The sequence below is a fragment of the Podarcis bocagei genome (genome assembly GCF_964188305.1).
Source record: "Podarcis bocagei genome assembly, chromosome: 11".
Classification (NCBI taxonomy): domain Eukaryota; kingdom Metazoa; phylum Chordata; class Lepidosauria; order Squamata; family Lacertidae; genus Podarcis; species Podarcis bocagei.
In genome coordinates, this window is record NC_138136.1 from 35,771,192 (window position 1) to 35,796,042 (window position 24,851).

General features: G+C 43.5%; 1 protein-coding gene across 4 annotated transcripts in view; it reads right to left on the reverse strand.

Moving 5' to 3' along the window:
• The window catches only part of FAM169A (family with sequence similarity 169 member A), a 45,044-nt gene that overhangs the window by 11,042 nt on the left and 9,151 nt on the right, over positions 1-24,851 (reverse strand). For all 4 annotated transcript variants that reach the window (XM_081212497.1, XM_081212494.1, XM_081212496.1 and 1 more), the window contains exons 2-7: positions 21,420-21,455; positions 7,308-7,445; positions 6,513-6,612; positions 4,420-4,505; positions 3,469-3,640; positions 1,654-1,833 (exon numbers count right to left, since the gene is read on the reverse strand). In XM_081212497.1, the coding sequence (XP_081068623.1) occupies positions 1,654-1,833; positions 3,469-3,640; positions 4,420-4,505; positions 6,513-6,612; positions 7,308-7,442 (673 nt within the window). In that variant the 5' untranslated portion in view covers positions 7,443-7,445; positions 21,420-21,455. The remainder of the gene's footprint in view (positions 1-1,653; positions 1,834-3,468; positions 3,641-4,419; positions 4,506-6,512; positions 6,613-7,307; positions 7,446-21,419; positions 21,456-24,851) is intronic.

The window sequence follows — 24,851 nt, forward strand, 5'->3', positions numbered from 1 at the left end:
CTTCAGCATCTATGAAATGCCACCAATTTAAATAACTTTTGGGACCCTGACCCAGTGGAACAGTAAGCATATCTGCAATTTTTTCTCTTCTATTGCCACACCCAAGGGATTTCAGACCCTAAACTTTCAGAACAGCTCTTCGTGGCAGATTGCATGTCTTATCTTAATTGCCTGGTCAGGTCTTTGAAGTATGCAAAAGGATACAGCCAAGTCTAATTCAAGTAAAGCCAACAGGAATGCAAAAGATCCGATCCGGTAACTGAGGTATGAAACATCTATGTAAAAACCTATCTTCCTAGCAACTCCCCAAGTTGTGTGCAGATACCGTTTTGAGGCATGTGCCCGATTCTGATGTACAGTGGTACCTCGGGTTACATATGCTTCAGGTTACATACGCATCAGGTAACAGACTCCGCTAACCCAGAAATAGTGCTTCAGGTTAAGAACTTCGCTTCAGGATGAGAACAGAAATCGTGCTCCGGCGGCGCAGCAGCAGCAGGAGGCCCCATTAGCTAAAGTGGTGCTTCAGGTTAAGAACAGTTTCAGGTTCAGAACGGACCTCCGGAACGAATTAAGTACTTAACCCGAGGTACTGCTGTACTTGATTCCTACGCTGCTTGAAAGTTATGAGCAGAGAAATTATATGAGGACCAAAACCAACATTCCCATTCAGTATTTCCACAGGTCAAGCAAAACAAAAACATACAAATCTCCGGGCACTCAAAAATGTAGAACTCACAGTGATGACTGCAGAAGGAAATGGGGTGTTTGATGGCTGTAGCTGGTTCAAGGAAGGGAGGGAACATTCAGTACAAGGATGGAGAACTTGTGGCCTTCCTGTTGTTGCTGGACTAGCCATGCTGGTTGGGCTGATGGAAGCTGGGAATTCAACATCACCTGGAGGGCCACGGGCTGCCCAATCATGATACAGAATATATTTCATTTGTCTAAGAGAACTGCTGTATCTTGGGCTTTTCTCTCTTCTTCCTTGTCTGTGTGCTTCCTGCTTTCTTCCCACCACAGGCACCAACTCTAAGGGGCCCAGGTCCCTTGGGCGGAACACACAGTTCCAAACTGGGCCAATTGGGATGCCTCTGACGATATAGCCAGCCAATTTGGCATGACTGTTCCCAAGATGGGAGGCGCAGGTTTTGTCCTAGAGAGCCAGCGTGGTGTAGTGGTTAAGAGCGATAATCTGGGGACTCGTAATCTGGGGAACCGGGTTCGATTCCCCGCTCCCCCACATGCAGCTGCTGGGTGACCTTGGGCCAGTCACACTTCTTTGAAGTCTGTCAGCCTCACTCACCTCACAGAGTGTTTGTTGTGGGGGAGGAAGGGAAAGGAGAATGTTAGCCGCTTTGACACTCCTTCGGGTAGTGTCTTCTTCTTCTTCTTCTTCTTCCTATGTTCAGAAACCTTCTGACACCATTTTGAATCAAGATGCTGGTCAGAACCATTTCAAACAGTCCTGATTTGGACACCCCTGAAGATACCGCCGCCCAATTTGGCCCTGTGGTTCCTGAGATCAAGAAGGTTTCTGACTCTGTCTGGATATAATTGGATGGCCCTTTATGCAGAACCCTAGAAACTAAAAAAAAAAATATTATCCCTATCAGTATGGTTTGATGCAATGAGACGAACAGAAGGGCTTACCAACAAGCATAAAAGACGTGAGTGGGAACCGCAGGCCAAGAGCATCTTCTGTGAAAGAATCCACAAAATCTTCCAGCATCAGGAGCCCAAAATCTTTCCCTCGATGTTTCTTCCTCACAAACATTGTATCAAGGACCGGAAGCTGGTAGCTCTGGGTCAGAAAGGCACCACATATGCTTCCTGCAATCATAACAGCAGCTCTGATTGGCATTCATTCTATTGCTGTGTCCAAGGTGTTCTTCAATGACAACTAAGCAACCCTTTCTCTCCCGCCCTGCCTGCATTGCTGTAACATCCCCAAAATCATTATCTGGACAGCTTATGAACTTAGCAACTTATGGTATATTTTTGGTTATGCACCTCAAAAATGTTCTATTTTCTTGTTGCACCTTCTTCTCTAAACCCCACCAGACCCCTCAAAAAAGAAAAATCTTCACTGCTGCCCAGACATATAACTTCTACATTGACCAGCTAATTACTTTTCTTTTGCCCTTTGAGTTCAAGTTGTATCTAAAACATTGCTGTGAGTAAAAGGTAAAGGACCCCTGGACGGTTAAGTCCAATCAAAGGCGACTATGGGGTTGCGGCGCTCATCTCGCTTTCAGGCCGAGGGAGCCGGCGTTTGTCCACAGACAGCTTTCCGGGTCATGTGGCTAGCATGACTAAACGGGACACCATGATTGAAGCCAGAGTGCAGGGAAACACCGTTTACTTTCCCACCACAGCAGTACCTATTTATCTACTTGCACTGGCATGCTTTCAAACTGCTAGGTAGGGAGGAGCCGGGACAGAGCAACAGGAGCTCAACTTAATGTGCGGATTCAAACTGCCAACCTTCTGATCGGCAAGCCCAAGAGGCCCAATGGTTTAGACCACAGTGCCACCCGCAACCCTGTGATTGCTGTTAGTCCTACATTAACACTGGCAAGTATCAACTTTTTACCTTTCTCTTCTTACCCCATTACTCTTGATTCTGGCAGTGCCAGGCTAACATAACAAACCTGGGATGCAATTAGGGGTGGCAAGGTTGGACAAACAGTATTGAAAGTAACTTACTGCAGAACCTTATCCTCACTAATTCTAGTCTCAGGTGATGGCAAGGGGGCATACTTGGGCATGCCAGCTTATTTGGATGATTTTATAGCAATCACTTTCCTACCCACCAAGAGGAACAATTTAAAAACAACAACAGGCTACAAAGCCCTGAGACCAACTGTAAACTTCAAATATACTTTGAAATAGTGTATTCCGTTCACAAAGGTCAAAGTATCAACAGGAACAAACACACAAAAAGACTGCCATCTGCTTACTGCCTTCCCCTAAGATGCGGTTAACTATAGCAGGCTAGAAACCCATCTGCCCAAGTATCAAGTTTCCAACAGACATCAAGGCTATATAACATAATCCATTCGGGCCCCCCAAATACAGCAAGAGCAATTAGTTTCGCAGACATCCATTGTAGGCTTATTTGTGGAATTAGATTGGCATTTGATGTTAAAGTAAGTATTATTTTTACACTGTTATGTTTTTAAAATGAACTTTAGTGTCCTTTCAGCGTCCGGCAAAGACCTCATTATTTCCCCAAGCTTCATAGATGCCATTTTCATTCTGCTTTCTATTTTATGCTGCTTTTATAATGTTATGGTTTTCAGTTTGTGCATGGCCTCCATTGCCACTACCACTTATCACCCTGAACGTAAAAATCCAAGAGAACTACAAGCGTGGTTCTCAAACAATATAAAACTATGGACTTTGTTTCTCTCTGCCTTGCATTAAACGGCATTTTGTGATTTTATTTTAAAAGGGAAGTCTTACCTGGAAGCTTAACAGAATAAAAACCAATTGCCTCTCCTTTCTTCCATAGTATTTTTGCATAATCATGGCTACCATGACAGAGGAATGGGCATTCATTTTTCTCCATTTCTTGCTTGCGATAAATTAATCTATTTAGCACATAGAGGACCACTCTCTCTCCAATGGAGTTCACCTATAGTAAACACATAGAAAGAATATGATTATGATTGAAGAAAAAAATATTGTTCCAAAAAGGCCATATGGCTAAATTTTGCTAAAATCCACATCCCTACTTTCAAGGTAGCAAAGAGGGGTAGATTATTTTTTTTCTAAAAATATGTTTGGGTTTTGTGGTTATGACACACTACATTATTCCGTTTGTTTTTATCTTCATTTGTAAACTAACTTGAGAGAACTGTAATAGATAATATAAACATAATACATACACCATAAACCCAGGAATTAGAGGCACACCTGATGGTAGGGCAGACCCACATTAAAGTGTTAATTTACTTGTTAGTTGTTAAATTTGTATCCTAACTTCCCAGCAAAACAGTGCTCATGGTTAAGCTATTGTCACTTTTTTCATGAGACTATGGGACCGGGAGGTCCGGGGAGAGGGCTGCTGATTACGTGAGGCAGCCTGACCACTCACTCCAAAATATTATCTGCCAGGATTTGCTGAGGAAAAAGCTGTTATCAGCAGAGCCATCTTAAATTTGTAGTGTATACATGCTTTTAAAAAAAAGAGTCAGCTTCCTGCGACACATACAAGACCCTTGCGCCACAACCCGAAAACATAATCAGAATTATAGAAAGCACTGCCTGCACATCTGTGTGCATGGACACACACCAATTCTGCTCCAAGTAAATATGAATTAGACACTCTGAATACATTACGCAGTATCTCTGTTTGGATTAGATGGCTCCTCAGATTACAGACACACTTAACAGAACAAAAGCTTTACTTACCTGCAAAAGTCCTTCTCTGGAAGGATCAGATGTTCTCACAATATCATCAACAGGCCACCACTGATCAGCAAGGAAAAGGGCAACAGCTTGAATGAGAAAAGAGAAATATGAAGCTAGGACGATGGTGGCGATGGTCTTAATTATGTTGAGTAAGTGTGAAGTTGCATAAAAGTAGGTATAACAATGCTACTACAGTTGCTTTTTTTTAATCTACACCTGTTGATTGTAATTTATCTCTAAGAAGTTTCCAAAAATTAAAACGGTCGCCAAAGAACAGTTTAAAACAGGTATTTTAAAATATTCAAATCTGGTTAAGATCAACCGTAGCTTTAAAAAAACCAAAAACATAAAACATATGTAACTTTTGTATATCTGGAGAGACTTGCTTAACCAAAAATATTCTAAGCAAGTGCTAGAATGAGTATAGTAAAGGTGTCAGTATTTTCCACTGCCACTATTGCAGAGGGTCATGTGATTCATTTCTTATCACTGTGTACGAGCAGAAGTCAAGCCGACAAACTTCCGCTCTTTGCTCTCTGTCCAGCTAGAGAGGATGTGTGAGAAGGAGCTCACACAAAATGCCATGTTTCTTTTGCTGTAAATAATAAAATACTTGATGCCACAATTCCTACACAATTTTGCTTTCGCTGACTCTGCTAATACGCTTTATATCGTGCCCATGTCTTTTGGATGTGTGCCGATATTTTCTACGGGACTCTAGCAAGAGGCACCTGCCGGATGTCAACTTTGGGAGTTCCTAAGCGTATGTGGGGGTCACACAAAAAGATAAATTTCTTGTGTGGAACAAGTATTCTGTCGCATCTGTAACTGTCCTGCGATGTCAAGGCTGCATATATGGAATAGGTCAATCTTCCAAGTAGACTGATCCCAAACTGCTACTTTAATAGAGGACACATTTCTAACTTGGGAGGAGTGACGAGTCCACTGCTGCATCAGCTCTGACAGGCTTACGCCAGCCAGAGAAGAAGTGGGGGCTGGGTCTTCCTTTTGGCAATGCCAGATCCTGGCTGCTGTAGCTGAGGGACTGAGGGATTGGACCTCTTGGGGGATTGGAATCCAAAGATGCCAAAGCTCTACCTCCATCCTGTTGGTTTGTGAGTTTTCTTGCTTGCTACTGCTAGCAGTAGCTTTCTCCCTGCTGGTCCAGCTCCCCTTCAAGCAGCGGTCCTCTCTGCAGGTGGAGAGGTACCTATGTACCTAATCCTAATCCTTTACCTCCTCCAAAAACCCTCATCATTAGGAGCACTGGGATTGCACTCTAAGGGTTATTTTTATTCACAGTGCACACTTGTTCAACGCATTACGTTTCAGTCCTCGCCACTTATTAAGATTTAGCCAAAAGGGTTCAACAGGAGGGGCAGTGTGAGGAGAAGAGAAGCTAGCTGGCCTTTACAGTAGCGTTGATGGACACAGGCCCTACTTCAAGCTGCAACAACAAACCATGGCCAGATTGCTACCTCTTTGCTTCGGTGTGCAAGGAAAAGAAATTCAAAGCTCCTTTTCTTGGCTTGCTCTTAAGGGCAGTTTCCTGTTCTGTCCGAACTTGGAAAACTGTGGGTTGGGTGAAAAAGGGACACCGTGGTTTGAAACAACCAGGAACAGAAACTTTAAACCTCTTCTGTTCTTGGGTGGAGAAGGAACGCATGACATCAAGGCTCATACTTGTAACATCCAACCACGGTTCGTTGTTACACCTGAACCTCAGGCTCTTTGCTTCCATTCAGTAATGGCAATCTGCTCCTGCTTCCAAAATAACAGTGAAGGGGGCATAGCAGCACTATTCCATCCAACAGCCAGGGATGTTCTCTGGGATAACCTCCTTAGGTTGTATAATCTGTCAGTGCCCACAAGGCAATACTGACGGACAGGTTGCAGGTCTTTCCTACAGACCAAACATTACACAGCCTAGTCAGCTGCTCCGCACCCTGGCTTCAGTACCAGCTAAAGTTATTATGGTTCTGAAATGCACAATTACAGAGAAATTCAGGAGCAAGGACAAGAAATAAGTAAGCATAGTAAAAAAAGACTGAGAGCAGAACACTACAATACTGAAACAAAAATTTAAGTGAAACCTGTGAGCGAATCCTCTGGCGCAAACAAAGCAAGGACTTTGTGCCTTTCCTCTCCGCCATAAAGGGGGACGAAGCCTATTGTGGATAGACGAATTGGGATCTGGGGAGTGGGGGCAGGAAGGAGAAGAAAAACATTACCATCTTTTCATGTTCTTCTTCTGCTGTAAAATTGTTAGCACAGTCACACATTAAAATATGCTACAGAAGAGACAATAGACTCATTTGTTCTGCTGCAGTCGTCAAAGGTTTTTTAAAGAAAGAACCCAACTAGACACGGTCTCTCCCTCTGCTTTGCTGCGTATCAATTTACCAAGGACATGCCAGGATCCAAGAATGAAAGATTTAGCTGTGGCATTAAATTAGAAAGAGAAAAGCAAAACAAAATTTGGAAATTGCGAGTGATGGATGGGGGTGTCCATCTCCTTGATTCTCCTATGACATTGATCTTTTTTAAAAGACAAACAGGCAGACAACTGGGCCCTCAGCATCTCCAAAACAGCCTTTCTCAACCTTCGGTCCCTAGGTGTTGTTGGACTATAAATCCCATCATCCCTAGATCCAGCAGGACCAGTGGTCAGGGATGCTGGGAGTTGAGGTCCAACAACATCTGGGGACCAAAAGCTGGGAAAGGCTGATCCAGAACACACAATGCCTGTGACACAGGCCATATATACCCCATCTGACAAACACTGGGAGAGTAAAAGAGTATTGAAAGCCATTATAAATGTACAACTAAAGTCCACTGTTAACAGACATATAAAACACCAAGATGCCAAGCTAATTCTCAAATCTTACTTTGACATTACTGGCAAGAGACAGGAACTCTGGGTTTTCTGGATCCCCACACCTGAGATCAGACATATAATCTTCTCCAGAACTTTCCAGGTCTTCATGACTGTAGTTTTCCAGTAAGTCCACAGGGAAGGCCATCCCCTTGAAACAGAGGACATGTTTTATTGCTATTGCAGGCAGACAACTAATCACAAGAATCCAAGTTTTATTTGATTTCAACTCTAAGGCTATAAAATTTCGGAGAGGACCTCAATTATATCTCAATCTAGTCCAGCAAATACAAGCACGCCTACTCACTGCAAAAATTTATTCGTGACTATTTTACCTTTCAATATCTTGTGCCTCATGTTCCACCATGGACAAACATGCTGGCTGCAATCAGGCTACTTAGGCTTTCAAAAAGCATTTTATGAAGTCCCTAACCAGCAGTGATTAGTATTTAACACTAATCACTGTATTTACTAGTAAACTCAACAGAGGGAAGATTTGTTTACATTTTTATATCCGGAGCTCATGGCAATTAAAACTAATGAAATTAACACAAATATGATAAGAGGATGTGCACCAATTGCTTCCTTTTGTTTAACCAGCAACCAGGCAGCAAGAGTAAATACAGCCTCACCATGGAGAAAAGTAAGAGGCGAAGTCTCCCAAGGATCTGCACTGGGACTGTTGTTATTCAGTTTCCTCATAATCAACTCAAAGTAATCGCCCAAATTTGTGGAGGACTCCGAATAATCCAGGATGGTGAAAATCCAAGCAAATTGCAAAGACCTTCAAATAAGGACCTCTCCAAACAGAGCAGACCAGCAACCACAAGGCAAATGAGATTCAAAGGATGCATACAGAGATAAGGGGGAACTGCTCAACACCTACTTTGCCTCTATCTTCACCCAAAAGGAAAGCAGTGCCTAAAACTAGTGGTAAGAGAATAAATGATGCAGGGAGGGAGCTGCAGCCCAAGACAGGAAGAGGTGTGGTAAGGGAACACCTAGCTACTTTAAATAAATTCAAATCTCCAAGCCTTGATGAGAAGCACTGTGAGGTTCCTGATTGGCAGTGGGTTAGATTAGATGACCCTCGGGGTACCGTCTAACTCTACAATTCTATGATTTTATACTGGGGCGGGGAAATAAAAACGCTATACTCACACATGTACTGACGAGATTTGCAGTTCACTGTTACTATATCCGCTTAAGTGAAACAGCTCGGCAGAACAATTCTTTTGTCATTTCTCAAAGCTGGCTGAATTTATGCAGCTCCCAAAAATGAAATAGTTATAGGAGTTCTAAGGTCTCAAATATAGAATGTTGATAATTGCGCAAGGTAAACACACATACCTAAGTATATAAACCACATGTCTAAAATAGAACAGGAGAGCAATCCAAAAGCCATCTTGGCTCTCCTAAAGACTCTAAGTATTTCCTCTGCCTCCTTAATCCCCCTTGCCTGAGAACACGGAGGCAGAAGGTATTCATCTCCTAGATCTATGAACCTCCTTTGTACAGTGGTGCCTCGCAAGACGAAATTAATCCGTTCCGCGAGTCTCTTCGTCTTGCGTTTTTTTCGTCTTGCGAAGCACGGCTATTAGCGGCTTAGCGGCTATTAACGGCTTAGCGGCTTTAAGAAAAAGGAAACAAACTCGCAAGAACTCGCAAGACGTTTCGTCTTGCGAAGCAAGCCCATAGGGAAATTCGTCTTGCGGAACGACTCAAAAAACGGAAAACTCTTTCGTCTTGCGAGGCATTCGTCTTGCGAGGTACCACTGTATTAATTGTCATCGTTTGCCCAGATGCTCTGCATTGAGGGATGTCTGGCCTGCATTCTGGTTGTCTTATCAAATGCTGGTGTTTTGTGTAAACTGTCTGGAACTATGTAAAACTTGCTAAATCCTCAGGAATATCACACCTTGGCCTGCCTGAGCCACAGTAACCCCACCTTATGTGAGATGTAATTTCTGACTCTTGTAGAGGGGGTGTCCTTTTTCTCCACACCAAAATGCAAACCCTTAAAAGGGGTGTTTCTTCGCGGTTCTGGGTCTCTCTTGCCTCCTTGCTAGGAGGGGAGGGAACTCAGTTGCAACAGAAAAATAAAAGATCTGCCTTGCTTTCACTGCCTCCTGCCTCCATCCATTCATCTCTGACCCATCATGGATTTAGGGGACTCTGTCCCTTGGGGAGTTGGGCAGCAAAAGCCAACCACCCCTGTTTTTCTATATCAAAAGAAAGGAGGAATAAAACATCAGCAAAAGTCTGCAAATGATACGCCATAGACAACACTTGTAATATCCTGTTTTCCTGGTAGCTCACTCCCACACGTGGTACACTTAAGCAGTGCCTACACCTAGTACAGCTGTAATTTTGATATTTCATTAATAATGTAAGCTATGCAAAGAACATTTTTAGGCAGCATATATGCCCTTGCTTACAGTGCATAGTGTGCGTATACGCTTATTATGCACAAATGGTTCATACAAAGCTTTGACGGATAGCAGAAGCTACTTCTCCCAACTCCAACTGAAGGCAGAAACTACAATGGCAGCTTTGCAAAACGACACGCCTGCCAAGGATGACCCAAATCCTATGTAGGCCCATTTCCATAAAAAGACAATTAAGGTAGGATTAAGGAGGAAATCGTTTGCATCACGTAGCACCAGGAACTAGTGATGGTAGGAAGCCTGGGAGGCAGATTAATAGCTTCGTGACATTTTATTCGTAACACCCTGCCCTTCTTCCAAAGAGAATAGAGCAGCTAAAGGAATGGTGCCCAAACAGTCTGGCTGCTTGCAGTGTTAAGACCTGCTCAGTTTTAGTAGTGTAACTCGGTCATGTATTTTCAAAACTGTACTCTAAACCTAAACGCTCAAGGCTGAAGTTCACTAGAGTAGAACAGAAGAACTGGAAGCAAATGAAAATCACTCTGCACTGTATACAACCAAACTAAAGGACATCCAATAAAAAAAAGTGGGAGAGGGTAAGAACCTGCGAGTTACAGTGGAAGTTTCCATCAGGCTTACACAACAGTGAAATATGTGAACCACCTGCCCCATCAAAAACCCTCTAGGTCATCATCATTCCTGACATTTTTAGAATAAAGCAGAACTGAAGCAGAAAATGAGCAGCAGCAACTGCTTAACTGCTGCACTCTGGCTTCATTTTCAATTACGGAAACGTTCCAGGAGAAGAAAAATGTTGTGCTTCATTTGTGTGTTTGTAATGAAGCAGAAGTTTGCATTTGCATTTCAGGAACACAAATCGATAGTTCTTCCTCAGCTTCTGCTTCCTTCACAGAACCAGAAAATCCAAATGAATTCCTGTCATATATTTCATTCCAATACCTAGTGTAAAAAATGGTTAAGTTCTCTCATTTAAATCTTTCACAATTCTCAGGTCAAATACACTGGCTTTGCTTCCAGGATTTGGTGAGACAAACAAGATTGACCAGCCAACATACACACCTTTCTAGGAAAGGTGTTTCATTGTCATGATCATCAATAATCTTAATAGGTACTGCTTTACTTTAAACAGGGCATAGGGTTTTTCCGGTCCTGAACACTATCCATTACAAAAGTGAACTCACTGCAATTAACAAATTTAATCTGTGACTTTTAAGCCTGTTTGTAAATATACCAAGGACTTCTGAAAGTAAAAATGTAAAGCTGACGTCTGGTCCATATTGATGAGTATCTGTCACTGCTTAGCTTTCTTTTGAAGTTACATAATAAACCTTTAAAATATGGAGAATATTAAAATTAGCACTCTCTGATAGGAGAGAAGAAATGTCATGGTGCATCTGTAACAGTGAAACCAGAGGCCTTCATCTTCCCCAGCTGCAATAAAACATGTCTCTTTAGTACTGGCCTCTACAGCCACAGCAGGCGCTGTAAGTCTCCTAACGATTTGACTTTACCCCCAATGGTGCATTCTTCCATTGTCTCTTGAGACAGACGGATGCCAACAATGATCCATGATAGATGATAGATAGATAGCCAGATGGATGGATGGATGGATGATGACAGATGATGGATGATAGATAGATAGATAGATAGATAGATAGATAGACAGACAGACAGACAGACAGACAGACAGACAGACAGACAGACAGACAGACAGATGAGCCAGACAGAAGAAGCTGGAAAGCATCTTGCATCATTTCTGACAACTGAGGACAGCCCAGATTCCTCCTACAACACCCAGATGGCTGCTTCTCCTTCCTCTTGCTTTAAAACCTCTTTGCATTGCATGACAGTAAAACTGTCAGATCAAATCCTCGTCATGCGCTCGGGGTTGTGCTCTGTTCATGAGATAACTACCCGATCGGTCAGTGAATATTCTGGCTGCCTGAACAAACGGGATGTAGCCTTAAGCAACACAAATTGTTGCAGCCATTCATGCAGAACGGAAATTTGAAAAGGGAAGAGACAATAATTTCAATAAATCCCAAACACAACCCATTATTTAATTAGGAGTACGGCGCTTTTGTATGAAACAAGCAGGCACTCTCATTTTTATCACACCGTTAAGAGGAGAGAGACGCCACCATGTGCGCTTACATAACAGCATTAAAAGGTTCTTTGTGCTAAGACCCCGAAGTCGTGCCTGCTTTCGCTGTAATAGCTACAGACCTTCCACACACTCCATGGCCGTGCAAAGTGACTACGCTACAAGCAGCACGTCCATCACTAACAGAATGTGCCATTGTTGTGGCTTCTTAGACTGAATTCAATGCAGCACAAAATATGCAAGTATGGGCACCCTGATTCACTTCAGCATTTTCAATGTCAATATGGCTGATTACAGGAATATCCTGTAATACAATGAACTATACAATGATGAGCTAAAGGGATTTACCTAGGGGAAAAACCAGGGCTGTGGCTGGACAAGAGGGGGAAAGGGCAGAATGTGACAAGCACAGAATTCAGCTTTGAGGGACAAAAGGCTATAGCCCATAAGGCTGCAACGTTTGTATGAGTAATAATAACTGCTGAAGTCTGAGAGCAGAGAGGCGCTGAATAACATTTGTTCAGGTTGGGAGATTCAAGTATCCTTTCCACTTCTGTGACAATTATGCAAGACAGCAGCAATCGCAGAACAGTTTGCAAAAGGAAGAAATCGTGCAAACATGATCCCTAATTTGCAGAACAGGCTGCAGATTCCAGCTCATCTTAGCTTACATTTTTAATTTTAAGTGCATTATATTAATTGCCAGAAAATCTTTTTTTAAAAAAACGCAGTTCAACAAGCACATCTCACAGGCAGCCCATTAAGGACCAAACTGCTGTCACTGAAAATAAATGGGAGTTGCCTGGTCATTTATGTTACTCCCACTGCATTTCAGTATCAATGAAAGAAATATAATAAATACAGCATGTTCAAAGACTGCTCAGCCTAGAAAAGTGGTTTTCCAGCTGTGTTTGGAGGAACTTTGGGGTCCCTTATTGGCACAGTCAGTAATGGAAGACAGGCATTATTATCCGTCTTCCATGTGTGGTGTAGAGCCAGTGTGGTGTAGTGGTTAAGAGTGGTAGTCTCGTAATCTGGTGAACCAGGTTCGCGTCTCCGCTCCTCCACATGCAGCTGCTGGGTGACCTTGGGCTAGTCACACTTCTTTCAAGTCTCTCAGCCCCACTCACCTCACAGAGTGTTTGTTGTGGGGGAGGAAGGGAAAGGAGAATGTTAGCCGCTTTGAGACTCCTTAAAGGGAGTGAAAGGCGGGATATCAAATCCAAACTCCTCCTCCTCCTCTTCTTCTTCTTCTTCTTCTTCTTCTTCTTCTTCTTCTTCTTCACTGCAGCATGCAACTGCCAGAAAGTGTTGGGAATGTGTACATTCTAAGCAACTAAGCCAATAACTTGTCCAGTATAGTCAACTCTCTTCAAAGCTCTGAATGGTCTCAGAACAGGGCAGGTTCTCAAGGCATATGGTACAGCAACTTTGCTAAAGCTAAGCAGGGCAAGAGACAGCCTGGCAGCCCCTATGAATACCATCTTGAGTTCCATCATACCAGAAAACCAGGGTGTAAACATAGTAAATAAATGCTTTGCCTTGAGATAGCTCCATCAGCAGAGCATGAGACTCTTAATCTCAGAGTCGTGGTTTGAGCAAAAGCGGGTTGGACTGGATGATCCTCAGGGTCCCTTCCAACTCAACAGTTCTGAGATTCTATGATAAACATATATGGGTGTGGGATTTGTAGTACAATATAACTGAAGGCTGCTGCAGTTCTAAACTTGACCACTCATTGCACTGAGAGAGCTAGAGGAAGGAGGGGGGATAGATGCCCTTAATAAAAAGACCCCTAGCTCTGGCAGGCAAGGCTATGGTCATATGCAGTACAGTATAACTAAGCTTATGCAACCCTGCAAAAGTTTTGCGGTGGTCACACTGCTTCATTTGCAATCAGTACATATCCCCTACTCCCTGCTGAAAACTCATAACTATCTATCTATCTATCTATCTATCTATCTAGCCAAATAATATTTACAGTGGTACCTCGGGTTAAGTACTTAATTCGTTCCGGAGGTCCGTACTTAACCTGAAACTGTTCTTAACCTGAAGCACCACTTTAGCTAATTGGGCCTCCTGCTGCTGCTGGAGCACGATTTCTGTTCTCATTCTGAAGCAAAGTACTTAACCTGAAGCACTATTTCTGGGTTAGCAGAGTCTGTAACCTGAAGCGTATGTAACCTGAAGTGTATGTAACCCGAAGTACCACTGTATTAGTTTTCCATTTAAAAAAAACACGAATCAATGCCAAATTACATCAAATTTAATACAATTTTTCCAAAAGTTGACTTCCCACTCCTAGTCATAGTTACGGTCCATAGTTTCCCCCACTGCTGTTTGATATTACATATTTATCTCTAATTCACATTTCATAGAATCATAGAGTTGGAAGTGACCACAAGGGCCATCAAGTCCAACCCCCTGCCAAGCAGGAAACACCATCAGAGCACTCCTGACATATGGTTGTCAAGCCTCTGCTGAAAGACCTCCAAAGAAGGAGACTCCACCACACTCCTTGGCAGCAAATTCCACTGTCGAACAGCTCTTACTGTCAGGAAGTTCTTCCTAATGTTTAGGTAGATTCTTCTTTCTTGTAGTTTGGATCCATTGCTCCGTGTCCGCTTCTCTTATATTCAATTTACAATTATTAATGATTAATTTTATTATTTATTTTTTATTTAAGTAACATTATACAATACCGCAAATGTTTGGGTTTATTTTCACCCCCCTTTTGCTGCATTATATCCTTCCGGAAAGCAACGATGAGCTGGCATTAGGGAAGGATCGCAGAACAAGGTAAAGAACGTTCAACCCAACACTGATGCACCACGATTGTGTCATGACTCAAGAATATGTCTCAGGAGGCACCTGAAACAAAACTTAAGTCTGGAGGGACCACCCCTACATTCCCAAAATTTTAAAGTTCTCATTCTCAGCCTAACTTTTAAGCCTTTACTCTCAACTAGCCAGAAGATATGCCCTTCTTTGGTTCCTACATCACTTACTACCACCAGCATCCTATTTACTTAATAATTCATAAATTTATAGCCCACTTTCCCTTCACACCACCTCACCTGGCTCAGAAGATAAAGGAGGAAGGTCCTCAGTACACTGATATCACCTAATCACAAATGCCCAGGCAACCTATTCCGGCACTTTTGTGTAAACACGAAAAATCATGGGATGGAAGAAGATCTTCCCTAGATCTTCATACAGCTGAATGCTACAACAAGATTACTTTCCACCGTCTTGTTTATCAGATTTAAAAATAGGTTGTCAACATCCACCAAGAAGCCCAGATTAATGCACCAACCATATTATTTTTAATCTCTTCCCAAGGAGCTTACACTGCTCTGTATTAGAAAGTGAGACAAGTCATAGCTTCTGATCTGAATTCAAAGGGAAATTAATGAAGACCCAGTTCCTACTCCTCCTCGCCCTCAGTTTCAACAGATTTTAAATTATGTCAAGGCACAACTATTTATGAAACCTGAGAAACAGCAGCTGCCATGCTTCTGGCTCACATGAAGGTTTCATGTTTTTAAGAAAAGTTTGTTTTTCTTCTGAAAAACAAAGTTCGGTAGAAAAAACCTCTGACATGTAACGCTACAAATATATATCATGTTGAATTGCAAAAGGAAAAATAAAATGGGCAAGAGACAAACGTTTATTCAGCAGCAACCAAGGGGAAATGAATCGTGAACCAACTAAATGGCATATTTCAGAGCTAAACTAGATGAGACAGCAGGAAGTCTGACCAACCACAAATTTTTTTTTAAGCTAAGAGCAGCATTGTTGGGGGTCGGATCACAGAATGGTTGGGTCGTGACGCTGGAGGAGAGGAGCGAACTTCTACAGTGTAGAATACATCAATTGCCCCAATCAAAACTCTTTCCTGAAGTTAAGGGTCCAGCTAAAGATTCTGGGTTATCGGCAAATTCCACATGCCAGAAGGTTTCCCCAATAGAATTTACCCCACCCCCAGTCACTTTTAGGATCACCAGAGAAGGTCCAATCAAGATGGCGTCAAAGCCAAGGGATAGCTGGGGAAGAAAGAAACACGACATGATTCTTACGCTTGTTATCAACATCTCCCACAAGCGTGGAACCCAAGCTGTCCCTGAAAACAATTAAACCTGCAAGAGAGCGTTCCAGGGGCTATAGCAAACATCGGAGGTCATTCTTCAAGGGGGGAAATGTAGCAAGGAAGCATCAGAGGTTGTTCTGCAAGTGTGGAGGGGGCAGCAATCGTGGCAAGGGAAGTCTGGTGTCAGATGCCTCCTCCATAGAGCTCTGACATCCGTAGGTCCCAAAGGGGGTACTGCAAGGAGAGGGCTGGGGAAAAGGCACAGCTATCCCCGTCGCCTGATTCACCTCCAAACCAAAAGAAAACACACAGCATCCCTGGAGGCTGGTGTCATTGATTTCCCATCCATAGTTCCCAATGGGAGGGAAATCATTGAAGAAGGAGACAGAAAAGGACAGAGGACCACAATAGCTCATACTTCTGCCCTGAAAGCACAAACCCCGCAGAGCGATGGATGTGGCACTTCAACAACAGCCAGCTCTCTCTCCCTCCCCTCTTCAGGATTGCAGACTAGCACTGTGATCCAAAAACCCCTCACACCATACTGGAGCAGAAGCAGGGTGGATAAAAATAAATGACTCAAAAAAAGAAAAATGATTTTTTTTATTTAAAAAGGCTTTTTTTAAAAAAAAATGCTTTTGGATGAAAATCTTTCTAAAGCTATTTTTCTATTTAAGTTACATTATAGTCCAAAGTAGGGACCCGGGTGGCGCTGTGGGTAAAACCTCAGTCTAGGACTTGCTGATCGTAAGGTCGGCGGTTCGAATCCCCGCGGTGAGGTGAGCTCCCGTCGTTCGGTCCCAGCTCCTGCCCACCTAGCAGTTCGAAAGCACCCTTAAGTGCAAGTAGATATATAGGTACCGCTTTATAGCGGGAAGGTAAACGGCGTTTCCATGTGCTGCGCTGGTGCTGGCTCGCCAGAGCAGCTTTGTCACGCTGGCCATGTGACCCGGAAGTGTCTTCGGACAGCACTGGCCCCCGGCCTCTTAAGTGAGATGGGCACACAACCCTAGAGTCGGACACGACTGGCCCGTACGGGCAGGGGTACCTTTACCTTTACCTTTATAGTCCAAAGTCTATTCATCAGGAAATAAGTGTATGTTTTAAGTTTTTCAGGTGTTCTAAAATGCAGTCTAAGTTGCTGTTGATTTTTTAATTGTTTAACCATATCAGTTAACAAACATGGATACATATGCTATAATGTTATTGTTTTAGTTAAATAAATTGTTTAAATTGTTATGAAGGAAATGATTATTTTTCTCCTTCCAACAAAGTATAGCAGAAAAGCTGTCCAAATATAAAGAGTTAACTTATTAAACCTCACAATAATTTCATAATTATCTGTCTATGCATTTATAGTAGTTTAACCAAATCAGTAATTCTTGATACAACTGTAAAAACTACTCTGAAAATTTTTTATTCCAAAAATGAAACCTTCATCTGGTTGTAAATATTAAGATTATAGCAGCAAGAATGAGCCTTTCTGTAAAAAAGAAAAGAAAAGAAAAGGATTTAAATCAAGTGTGACTGACTAGTAATTTAAATCGTGATTTAAATTGATTTGATTTAAATCAAATCCTCCCTGAGCGGAAGTGTCCCTCTCAACTTGTGGCATGCTGGCAGGTTCTTCGCCAGAGGAAAGTCTCAAAACAGGTAGTGATAAAGGGGGATATCAAATCCAAATCCAAACTCCAATAGGGAGGGGCAGGGTTGAGCTGGCTTCCAGGGATCTGTTGGGTCCCAATCTGGTCTCACTGCCATTGTATGATGACATAGGCCTGATCCAGGCTTGCTCACTATGCTAGCCTGGAAATGGCATAGGAATCGGACCCAAACACCCGCATCCTGCACACCTTCCACCATGGTCAGCAAAGTCTGCAGATATGGCAGTAAGCTCTACCACCCTGTGGGGGTTGGGGTTAGGATTGCCACACAAGAAGGACGGGGTGATATATCAACATATCATCCAAAACCGCTTTGAAGTCCATATCGTGATATTGGTTTCATAATTTTTGACCTGGCAATAACACGAGAGAGAGAGTGTGTGTGTGTGTGTGTGTGTGTGTGTGTGTGTGTGTGTGTGTTTTATGAGAAAATCACAATGTGGGGAAAACAGTATAGCTAGCAAATGCTTCTCCCGATTCCTGCAGGCCCTATTAACTCTGCCAGCTCAGCTCTTCCCTGCCTCATGCAAGAGACAGCGAATCACAAGAGCAGGCGCTGGCAAAAATCACGATGCAGGAAAAACCATGAAGCCAGCCAAGGCCTCTACATAGCTCCTTCCTTATTTTATACATTGCAATACGTCAATATATTGCGGTGTTTAGCTAGTGATATATCACACTGTTGAAAACCACGTATCACCCAGCCCTACACACAAGTGTTATCAACGCCATCAAGATGAGTTGAAAAATCCACAGAGAAACAACATCTTATTTGATTCATTCCTTCAGCATTATTTCCCACCACATTTCCAAACTTCCTTCAGCCACCATGAAAGCTAGCAATTTATAATCATACACAGTGGGAGAACAAGAACTCACAGGACTTTTATGCACTTTTACATTGTAGAGGATACAAAACTGCCCTAATGAACTTTCACACAGCTTGTAAGCTACGGACAGCCCATCTCTGGGAAACCATAAGGCTTTCAAGCAGAAACCATATGGGTCAAAATCAAAAATTGACATCTTTTTACGGCTCAAGCAGAACAATGACCTTCTGTCAGATCAAAGTCTAACTCAAGGCAATTGGCCCCCCTGGGAATGCTCTGCCTAAGAACTGCCACATGTGTTAGAAAATGGCACAGGGAAGTAAAAAGTTCTGCTGGCTCATCTCCTCAGTGCACCAGGTTAAATATCCTGCTAGATATTTTAATCCAATTTAAATTGGCCCATATTTGAAACGTGCTGCTTTGAGTGTTTTTAGCATTATAAAACCAACAGGTCGAATTTTACAAGGCAAAATTAATCTAGATGGGACAATCTAACGTCACCCAAAGTAGTTTATCATTATTTAAATATTTATAAACCGCACTTTAGTATAAAATATTGCAAGGCGGTATATAACATATAACTTTAAAACACAATACTGGTTTCATGATCCCACAAAGTCTTGTGCAAGGATACGTATGTCAGTTGTGAAACAGATTAAAGGTATCTGGAGCACATATGTGAAACCTAAAATAACAAAAATGCAAGATTGATTTAAATGAGTTATAAGATTTATATATATACTGTATACAATTTTCTCCACTCTCGACGTAGAGTCTATATGAGAAACAACAATCATGTGGTAACCAGAATTAATTACTCTCATGAAAGCACACAGCTCTTTCAGTCTTCAGAATAGTTTAAATGCCTTGAATACCACAAAGGCAGGTTAACGGGGCCAGGAATTGATAGGAACACAGGGACCTTTCCAGGGTCAGAACATCTACAGATATGCCTCCTTTAAGGGCACACAATTTAGAGTTGTACACACTGCATTGGTAGGGAGATAACTCCCATAGCTCTTTGAAAAACTGAGCCCCTTTAAAGGCACAGGAAAGGGAAGAACGCTGTGCATTAAAAGTATATCAATTCAGATAATGGTCGTCAACTGTGCTTGCCAATATCAAGCAACATCAAAGCGAAGCTTCCAACTTCTTTGAACTCTATGTTGTGTTGCTGGTGTAGCACTATGGTGCGGAACATTTTTTCAAGCTGAGGGCCGCTTTCTTTCTTGGTGTGTTTCAGGGGGCCACGTGGCAAGGGGTGCAGCCAGAGGCAAAAGCTTGCAAAGCAATGGATGTGAATTCTACCTCTGCACAGTAGGCTAGTTTGCATAAACACTCACACACCCCTCTCCATCTTCCACCGAGGCAACATCAGGGACACATGGACTTCAACAGAGTTAGTTCGCTAGGATGATACCAAACCAGCCGAAACTACCATTGCAATGCAATCATCTCAGGTGCGAGAACAAGAGTGTCCAGAAAAGTTCTTAAGCTCCTGCTGCTCAAATATGTTGCTGGTTGCACCCATCTGAAAGCAAATGCTTTCGTCACTTGTCAACTTTACATGGTCAAAATGGTCTTTGCCATCACGCTATGTCACGATCAACGGCGCAATCAACAAACACTCCATGGGTAGCAGCCCCATGCCACGCACCTCCTCTTGCACTTCCAAAGGAGCCTGGCAATCTTTAGTGTTCCAGCCGATGCACACATGTGTACCTGAACTAACGTTTGTCAGGATACTTTTAACTGGGAGCAACAACCAAGAGAAGGATGAAGACAAACATATCCAGCTGGGACAGCTCAGTAGATACAGCACGAGACTCTTAATCTCAGGGTTGTGGGTTCAACTCGGACAAACGAGTCCTGCACTGCAGGGGGGTTGGACTAGATGACCCTCATGGTCCCTTCCAACTCTATGATTCTATAATATAAAAGAGAGCTCACACCACATTCCTCACCCACAAGGTGTGCCTGGTAAGCCCCCATTGACAGTTTGGCTGATACAAACTGAATGCTTGTTCAGATCCAACTTCTGCATCTCCTTCAAGGCTTAGACAGGCAACCTGCCTGATATTTTTATTTGCTTTTATAAGCGTAACATGCATATTTATCCTCGTTTTAAAAACTGTGGCTTGGATCCTAAGAAAAGCTGCTGTACTAAGGAAATTCACAGGAAGTTTCACATGCACTCCTTATGCCATTGCCATCCGTGCATCGCGAAAAGCCTCCGATGGGCTGAGGAGACTGACATGATGCAGATGTGACGCTCTGCCCATCTTCGCATAATTCCCCTCTGCCCCACCACATCGTTCAGGAAGGTCCCCTGGCCCTACATCAAAACTTTTCAGAGGACTGGAAGTTATCCTTCTGTGAATTTCCTTAAGCTAATTTATATTAGGTTCCAAAACAGTGGTCTCCCCACTATACCCACCTTCCACCCTCAAGGTACAAGCACTGCTCCAGAGATTCAGGGCCATTAAGTGCCTTGATTCCATACATTATGGGTTCTTCAGGAAGGAAGGCTGGGATAGAAATGTAATAAATACACAGGGAGTGCCAGTCAGTCTGTCAGTGCTGCCTAACAGCTGGCTTCCATTGCAAACATCCAGAGCACATCTGAATTGGAATCACAGTTCCCAGCCCACCGCAAAGGAAATTTCAATATGCTCCAGAGGGGTTTGCTTCCAAGGAAGCAAGCTTAGAATTCAAATGGCGGCAACTTTTGCAATGAGGCCCTTTTATTTTCTGAAAACTTTTATATACTTTCTTTCCAGATATAAACAGCCCTTGTTCTGCATATAACCTTAGCAGATTTTGTACCACACACCCACGCTGCACAAAGCTGCCAGACAGATAAATGACCAGTTTACAAAAATGCTTGGTATTCTGCCAAGCATGGGGTACCTCTGTTGTACAGCCATTTATTTTATTATTTTTCGCAATTGTTGTTCCCCACACAATGGAGGCTGGATATAAACAGATTAGAGAAAGTAAGAGAGTAGTAAATGCTAACAAATACTCACAGTCCCCGGGGATTTGATGTGGTCAGACAGTTTATGCTGGGAAAAAGAAAAACAGAATTATTAGGATCCAGAGGTGAAATTTACTGAGATGAATGGAGGTATGGCATACCTCTTGTCAAAGTGATTCTGCCAGACCTATTAAGACAGCTTAAGACTCTCACTTCCTAACAATGAGCTTTGTTTTCTAGCCCATTGGTTTGCAAAGTTCTGCGCAATATGAGGCATTCTATGACAACAAGAATGGAAGCCAGTTTTCCCCCCGGATTCTGATCTTCCCTTGCAACAGGAGCTATTCTAGGGCACTGGTCGTAAACTGGTAGATTAGGACCCACAACTGAATTGGATCCTGATTTCATGGGGGTAGCAACAAGAGAACTGTCGTCCCCCCCCCTTCTCTGCATTCCATCTTTAGAAGTACAAAGAAAGGGTCTTTTCTGTGGTGCAGCCTAACTATGGAACACATTCCTGAAGGAGATATGTCTGGTGGGAAGTGGGACTCCCCATCTTCAATGCATGTTCTGGATGAAACTGGATCCCAGATCTGAAAATGTTGAAGGCTACTGGTTCTAAGATGCACAGCCAGGTTAGAGATTTTGAGGGCAAATTTTGAATGTATGCAATATTTATTTTATTATCAACCCTAAAGCAGTAAAACTTCAACAATGTCAAATAATATAATAATAATAATTTATTATTTATACCCCGCCCATCTGGCTGGGTTTCCCCAAGCCATGCATTGTTTATAACTTAGCACATAAAATTGTACTAGTTGGCATATTTTGGGAAATCTACAGATGTTTACTCCACAATAAGGCCCACTCTACGTAATGGAGCTCATTTCTAGGTAAGCGTGCATAGAATTGCAGCCTTGTAAATGCCTTAAGTTTTGTACACGCAAAATTTAAAATATACCATCCCTAGAGAGAGGGAGCTGCACACTGCTGCACCCTATGCTCCCCTAGGGTATCTGCGTCAGTCCTTTGAGAAGAGAGGCGGAAAGCTCCACCGCAAGGGGTCAGCCATATCAAAAGGACAGCAGATACAGGGTGCTTGCATCTAATATCTCCAAACTAGATCAAAGGTCACCAGGAGGAAGTGGCAAGCTGCAGCTAAGGCTCTCTTAGCTCTTCTCACGGCCTTGGCAGTATCATCTAGGATGCATCTTGGACTCAAATCTACAGAATTCTGAGGAATTAACCTTCTCTCCGGCAGTATTTTGTCTTCCACAAATAAATCCATACTAAACATTTTGAGTAGATAAAATTATTATCTTAGAGAGCATTTCACTCCTTCCAAAACAGACAAAATATCTCATAGAGGGTAGGAGTTTTTTTGCATTTCCCCAAATGGCCATTTGGTGGTGGTTGGGAAATATGGCGAGGAGGAGAAGAAGTCCTTCCTTCCTACCCACAATTTTCAAGTCCCACCTCCCCAAGCAAGCAGATCTCTGGCACACCCACACAGACTAAGAATGTCCTCTAGAACTAGGGTGATTGGGTGCAAATGAGGTAAGGGCTCAGGCACCTTTAGTAACTGTGCAGAAGAGGGAGCTGCAATACCACCTCAAATCCTCCCTTCTTCTGTACCTGGCCCCTCCTAGAGCAAGGTTCTTAGTGGGAGAAGGAAATACCTCTCCTGCGCTTCTCAACAGCAGTTCTCTTTTAAGGAGAAGTTATTGCTCATCTAAGCCCCTACTCTAATGCCATTCACATGCTTTAAAATGGTGTCAGCAGGCGATGCTGTAAACACCATCCATGTGCATGGTGCTTTAGAGAATACAAGAGGACAGGTCTTCATTGCAGCACTGCCAGTAATTGCAATGCAATCTGAAACTGCCACGGCCCTGGTATGAAATCAGTTTGCATCCATCCAGGTCCCAAAGTCTGGGGAACAGAGATGGATGCATGCTAAGTAATTCTCAATTAAGAGCCCCGGTAATTCCTAGGATCAAAACAGAATTTTGCCATGGTGCAGAAGTTGTCCAACTTAGTCAGAAAACCAGTTCCCAAGGCTGTAAGAATTAGGAGGCTCCTCAACTTTGAGACATAATGTGAAACAGATGATTTGGCTGAGGCAAGTTGATAAAATGACAAAGGGCACGTACAAGACCCATGAGCAGAAGGGTGTGAGGGATACTATGGCAATGGAGAACTTTGCGAGGGAAGACAGGACACAAATTGTTTGTCAGCCTTGAAATCAACCCAAGGGAGCATGGGGTATTAGACATACTGTACTATGAGTAGTCACTCACCACCACGCAAATTGGAGAAGCTCAAGGCAGGCCACTTTGGAAACACATTCTTCATTTATAATGCCTCTGCATGGTGATTCCCTTCACAGCAATATGCACAAAGGCAGGCACACGAGGGACACCACCATGTCTATTGTTAGTAGCTGTCAGGGGTTTAGGTGCAGAGGCACGGGCAAGGGAGGAAACAGAGAGCGAAGGGGAGGAGACAGAGGAAAGGATGAGTGATGACGACGACCCGAGATCTCCCAGTCTTTCCAGTGAATCAGAGGATTCACAGAAAGGAGCACCAGTGGCCAGGGCAAGGGGGGAATCTAGAGAGGCACCCCAGGAAGATAGAGCCAGAGGAGACTCAGGGGGGAGCAGCTGGAAATCGGGACCAGCGTCACCGCCAGGAAGCAGGGAAGAGGAAAGGAGCCAGGGGGGAAGCGCTGGCAGCTCACCACAGGAGGGAGGGCAGGAGTCAGGAGTGGCCACACCTCCATCGGGGAGCGAAGAAACGGTTAAGAGGAAAGTGGAAGGTTGGGCGCGCGCGCCAAGTTCAAATGCAGAGGAAGGCGGCGCAGTGAGCAGCCCCGAAAGGGAACCAGGTCCTAAAGCCCGGCGCAAGGAGGCAGAAGGGTCCGGGTCAGCGTCAGAAGAATCCCGGAAGGAAGAAGCCCCGGGGGGTAGAGGGACCCAGAGGAGGACAGTCAGGAGGAAAAGGTGGAGCAAGGCTAGGATATTAAGTTGGTGCGCACGGGGCGGAGACTCAGACGGAGCCTCGCCGATCTAGCTAGTAGACGTAGAGTTGCAGACAGCAGCGTGAGAATGGAAACTGTAATTCAATAAAGACTTTTACTTAATGACCGCTGGCTAGCGTGATCCTCTGTGAGCTAGGATCTTGAAGCAGCTCTGACAGTAGGCTCCGTCCACACATTGTGGGCATCTGCAGCCTCGAGGAGGGGAGAGAAACAGGCGCCCACTAGCGAGCTCACGAACGGCAGGAGACATGACGGCTGAGCAGCAGATAGAGGACCTCAGAAAAGCAGTGGCACAACTGAACGCCGAGGTTCTCGCATCCAGGAAGAGAGAGGACGAGGCAGCTGCCGCCTGCAGGGATCTCCAGGTCAGGTTAGACGTACTGGCAAAGCAAACACCCCGGCAGGAGGGAATTGGGTTGGCGAGACGGACAGGCGGACTGC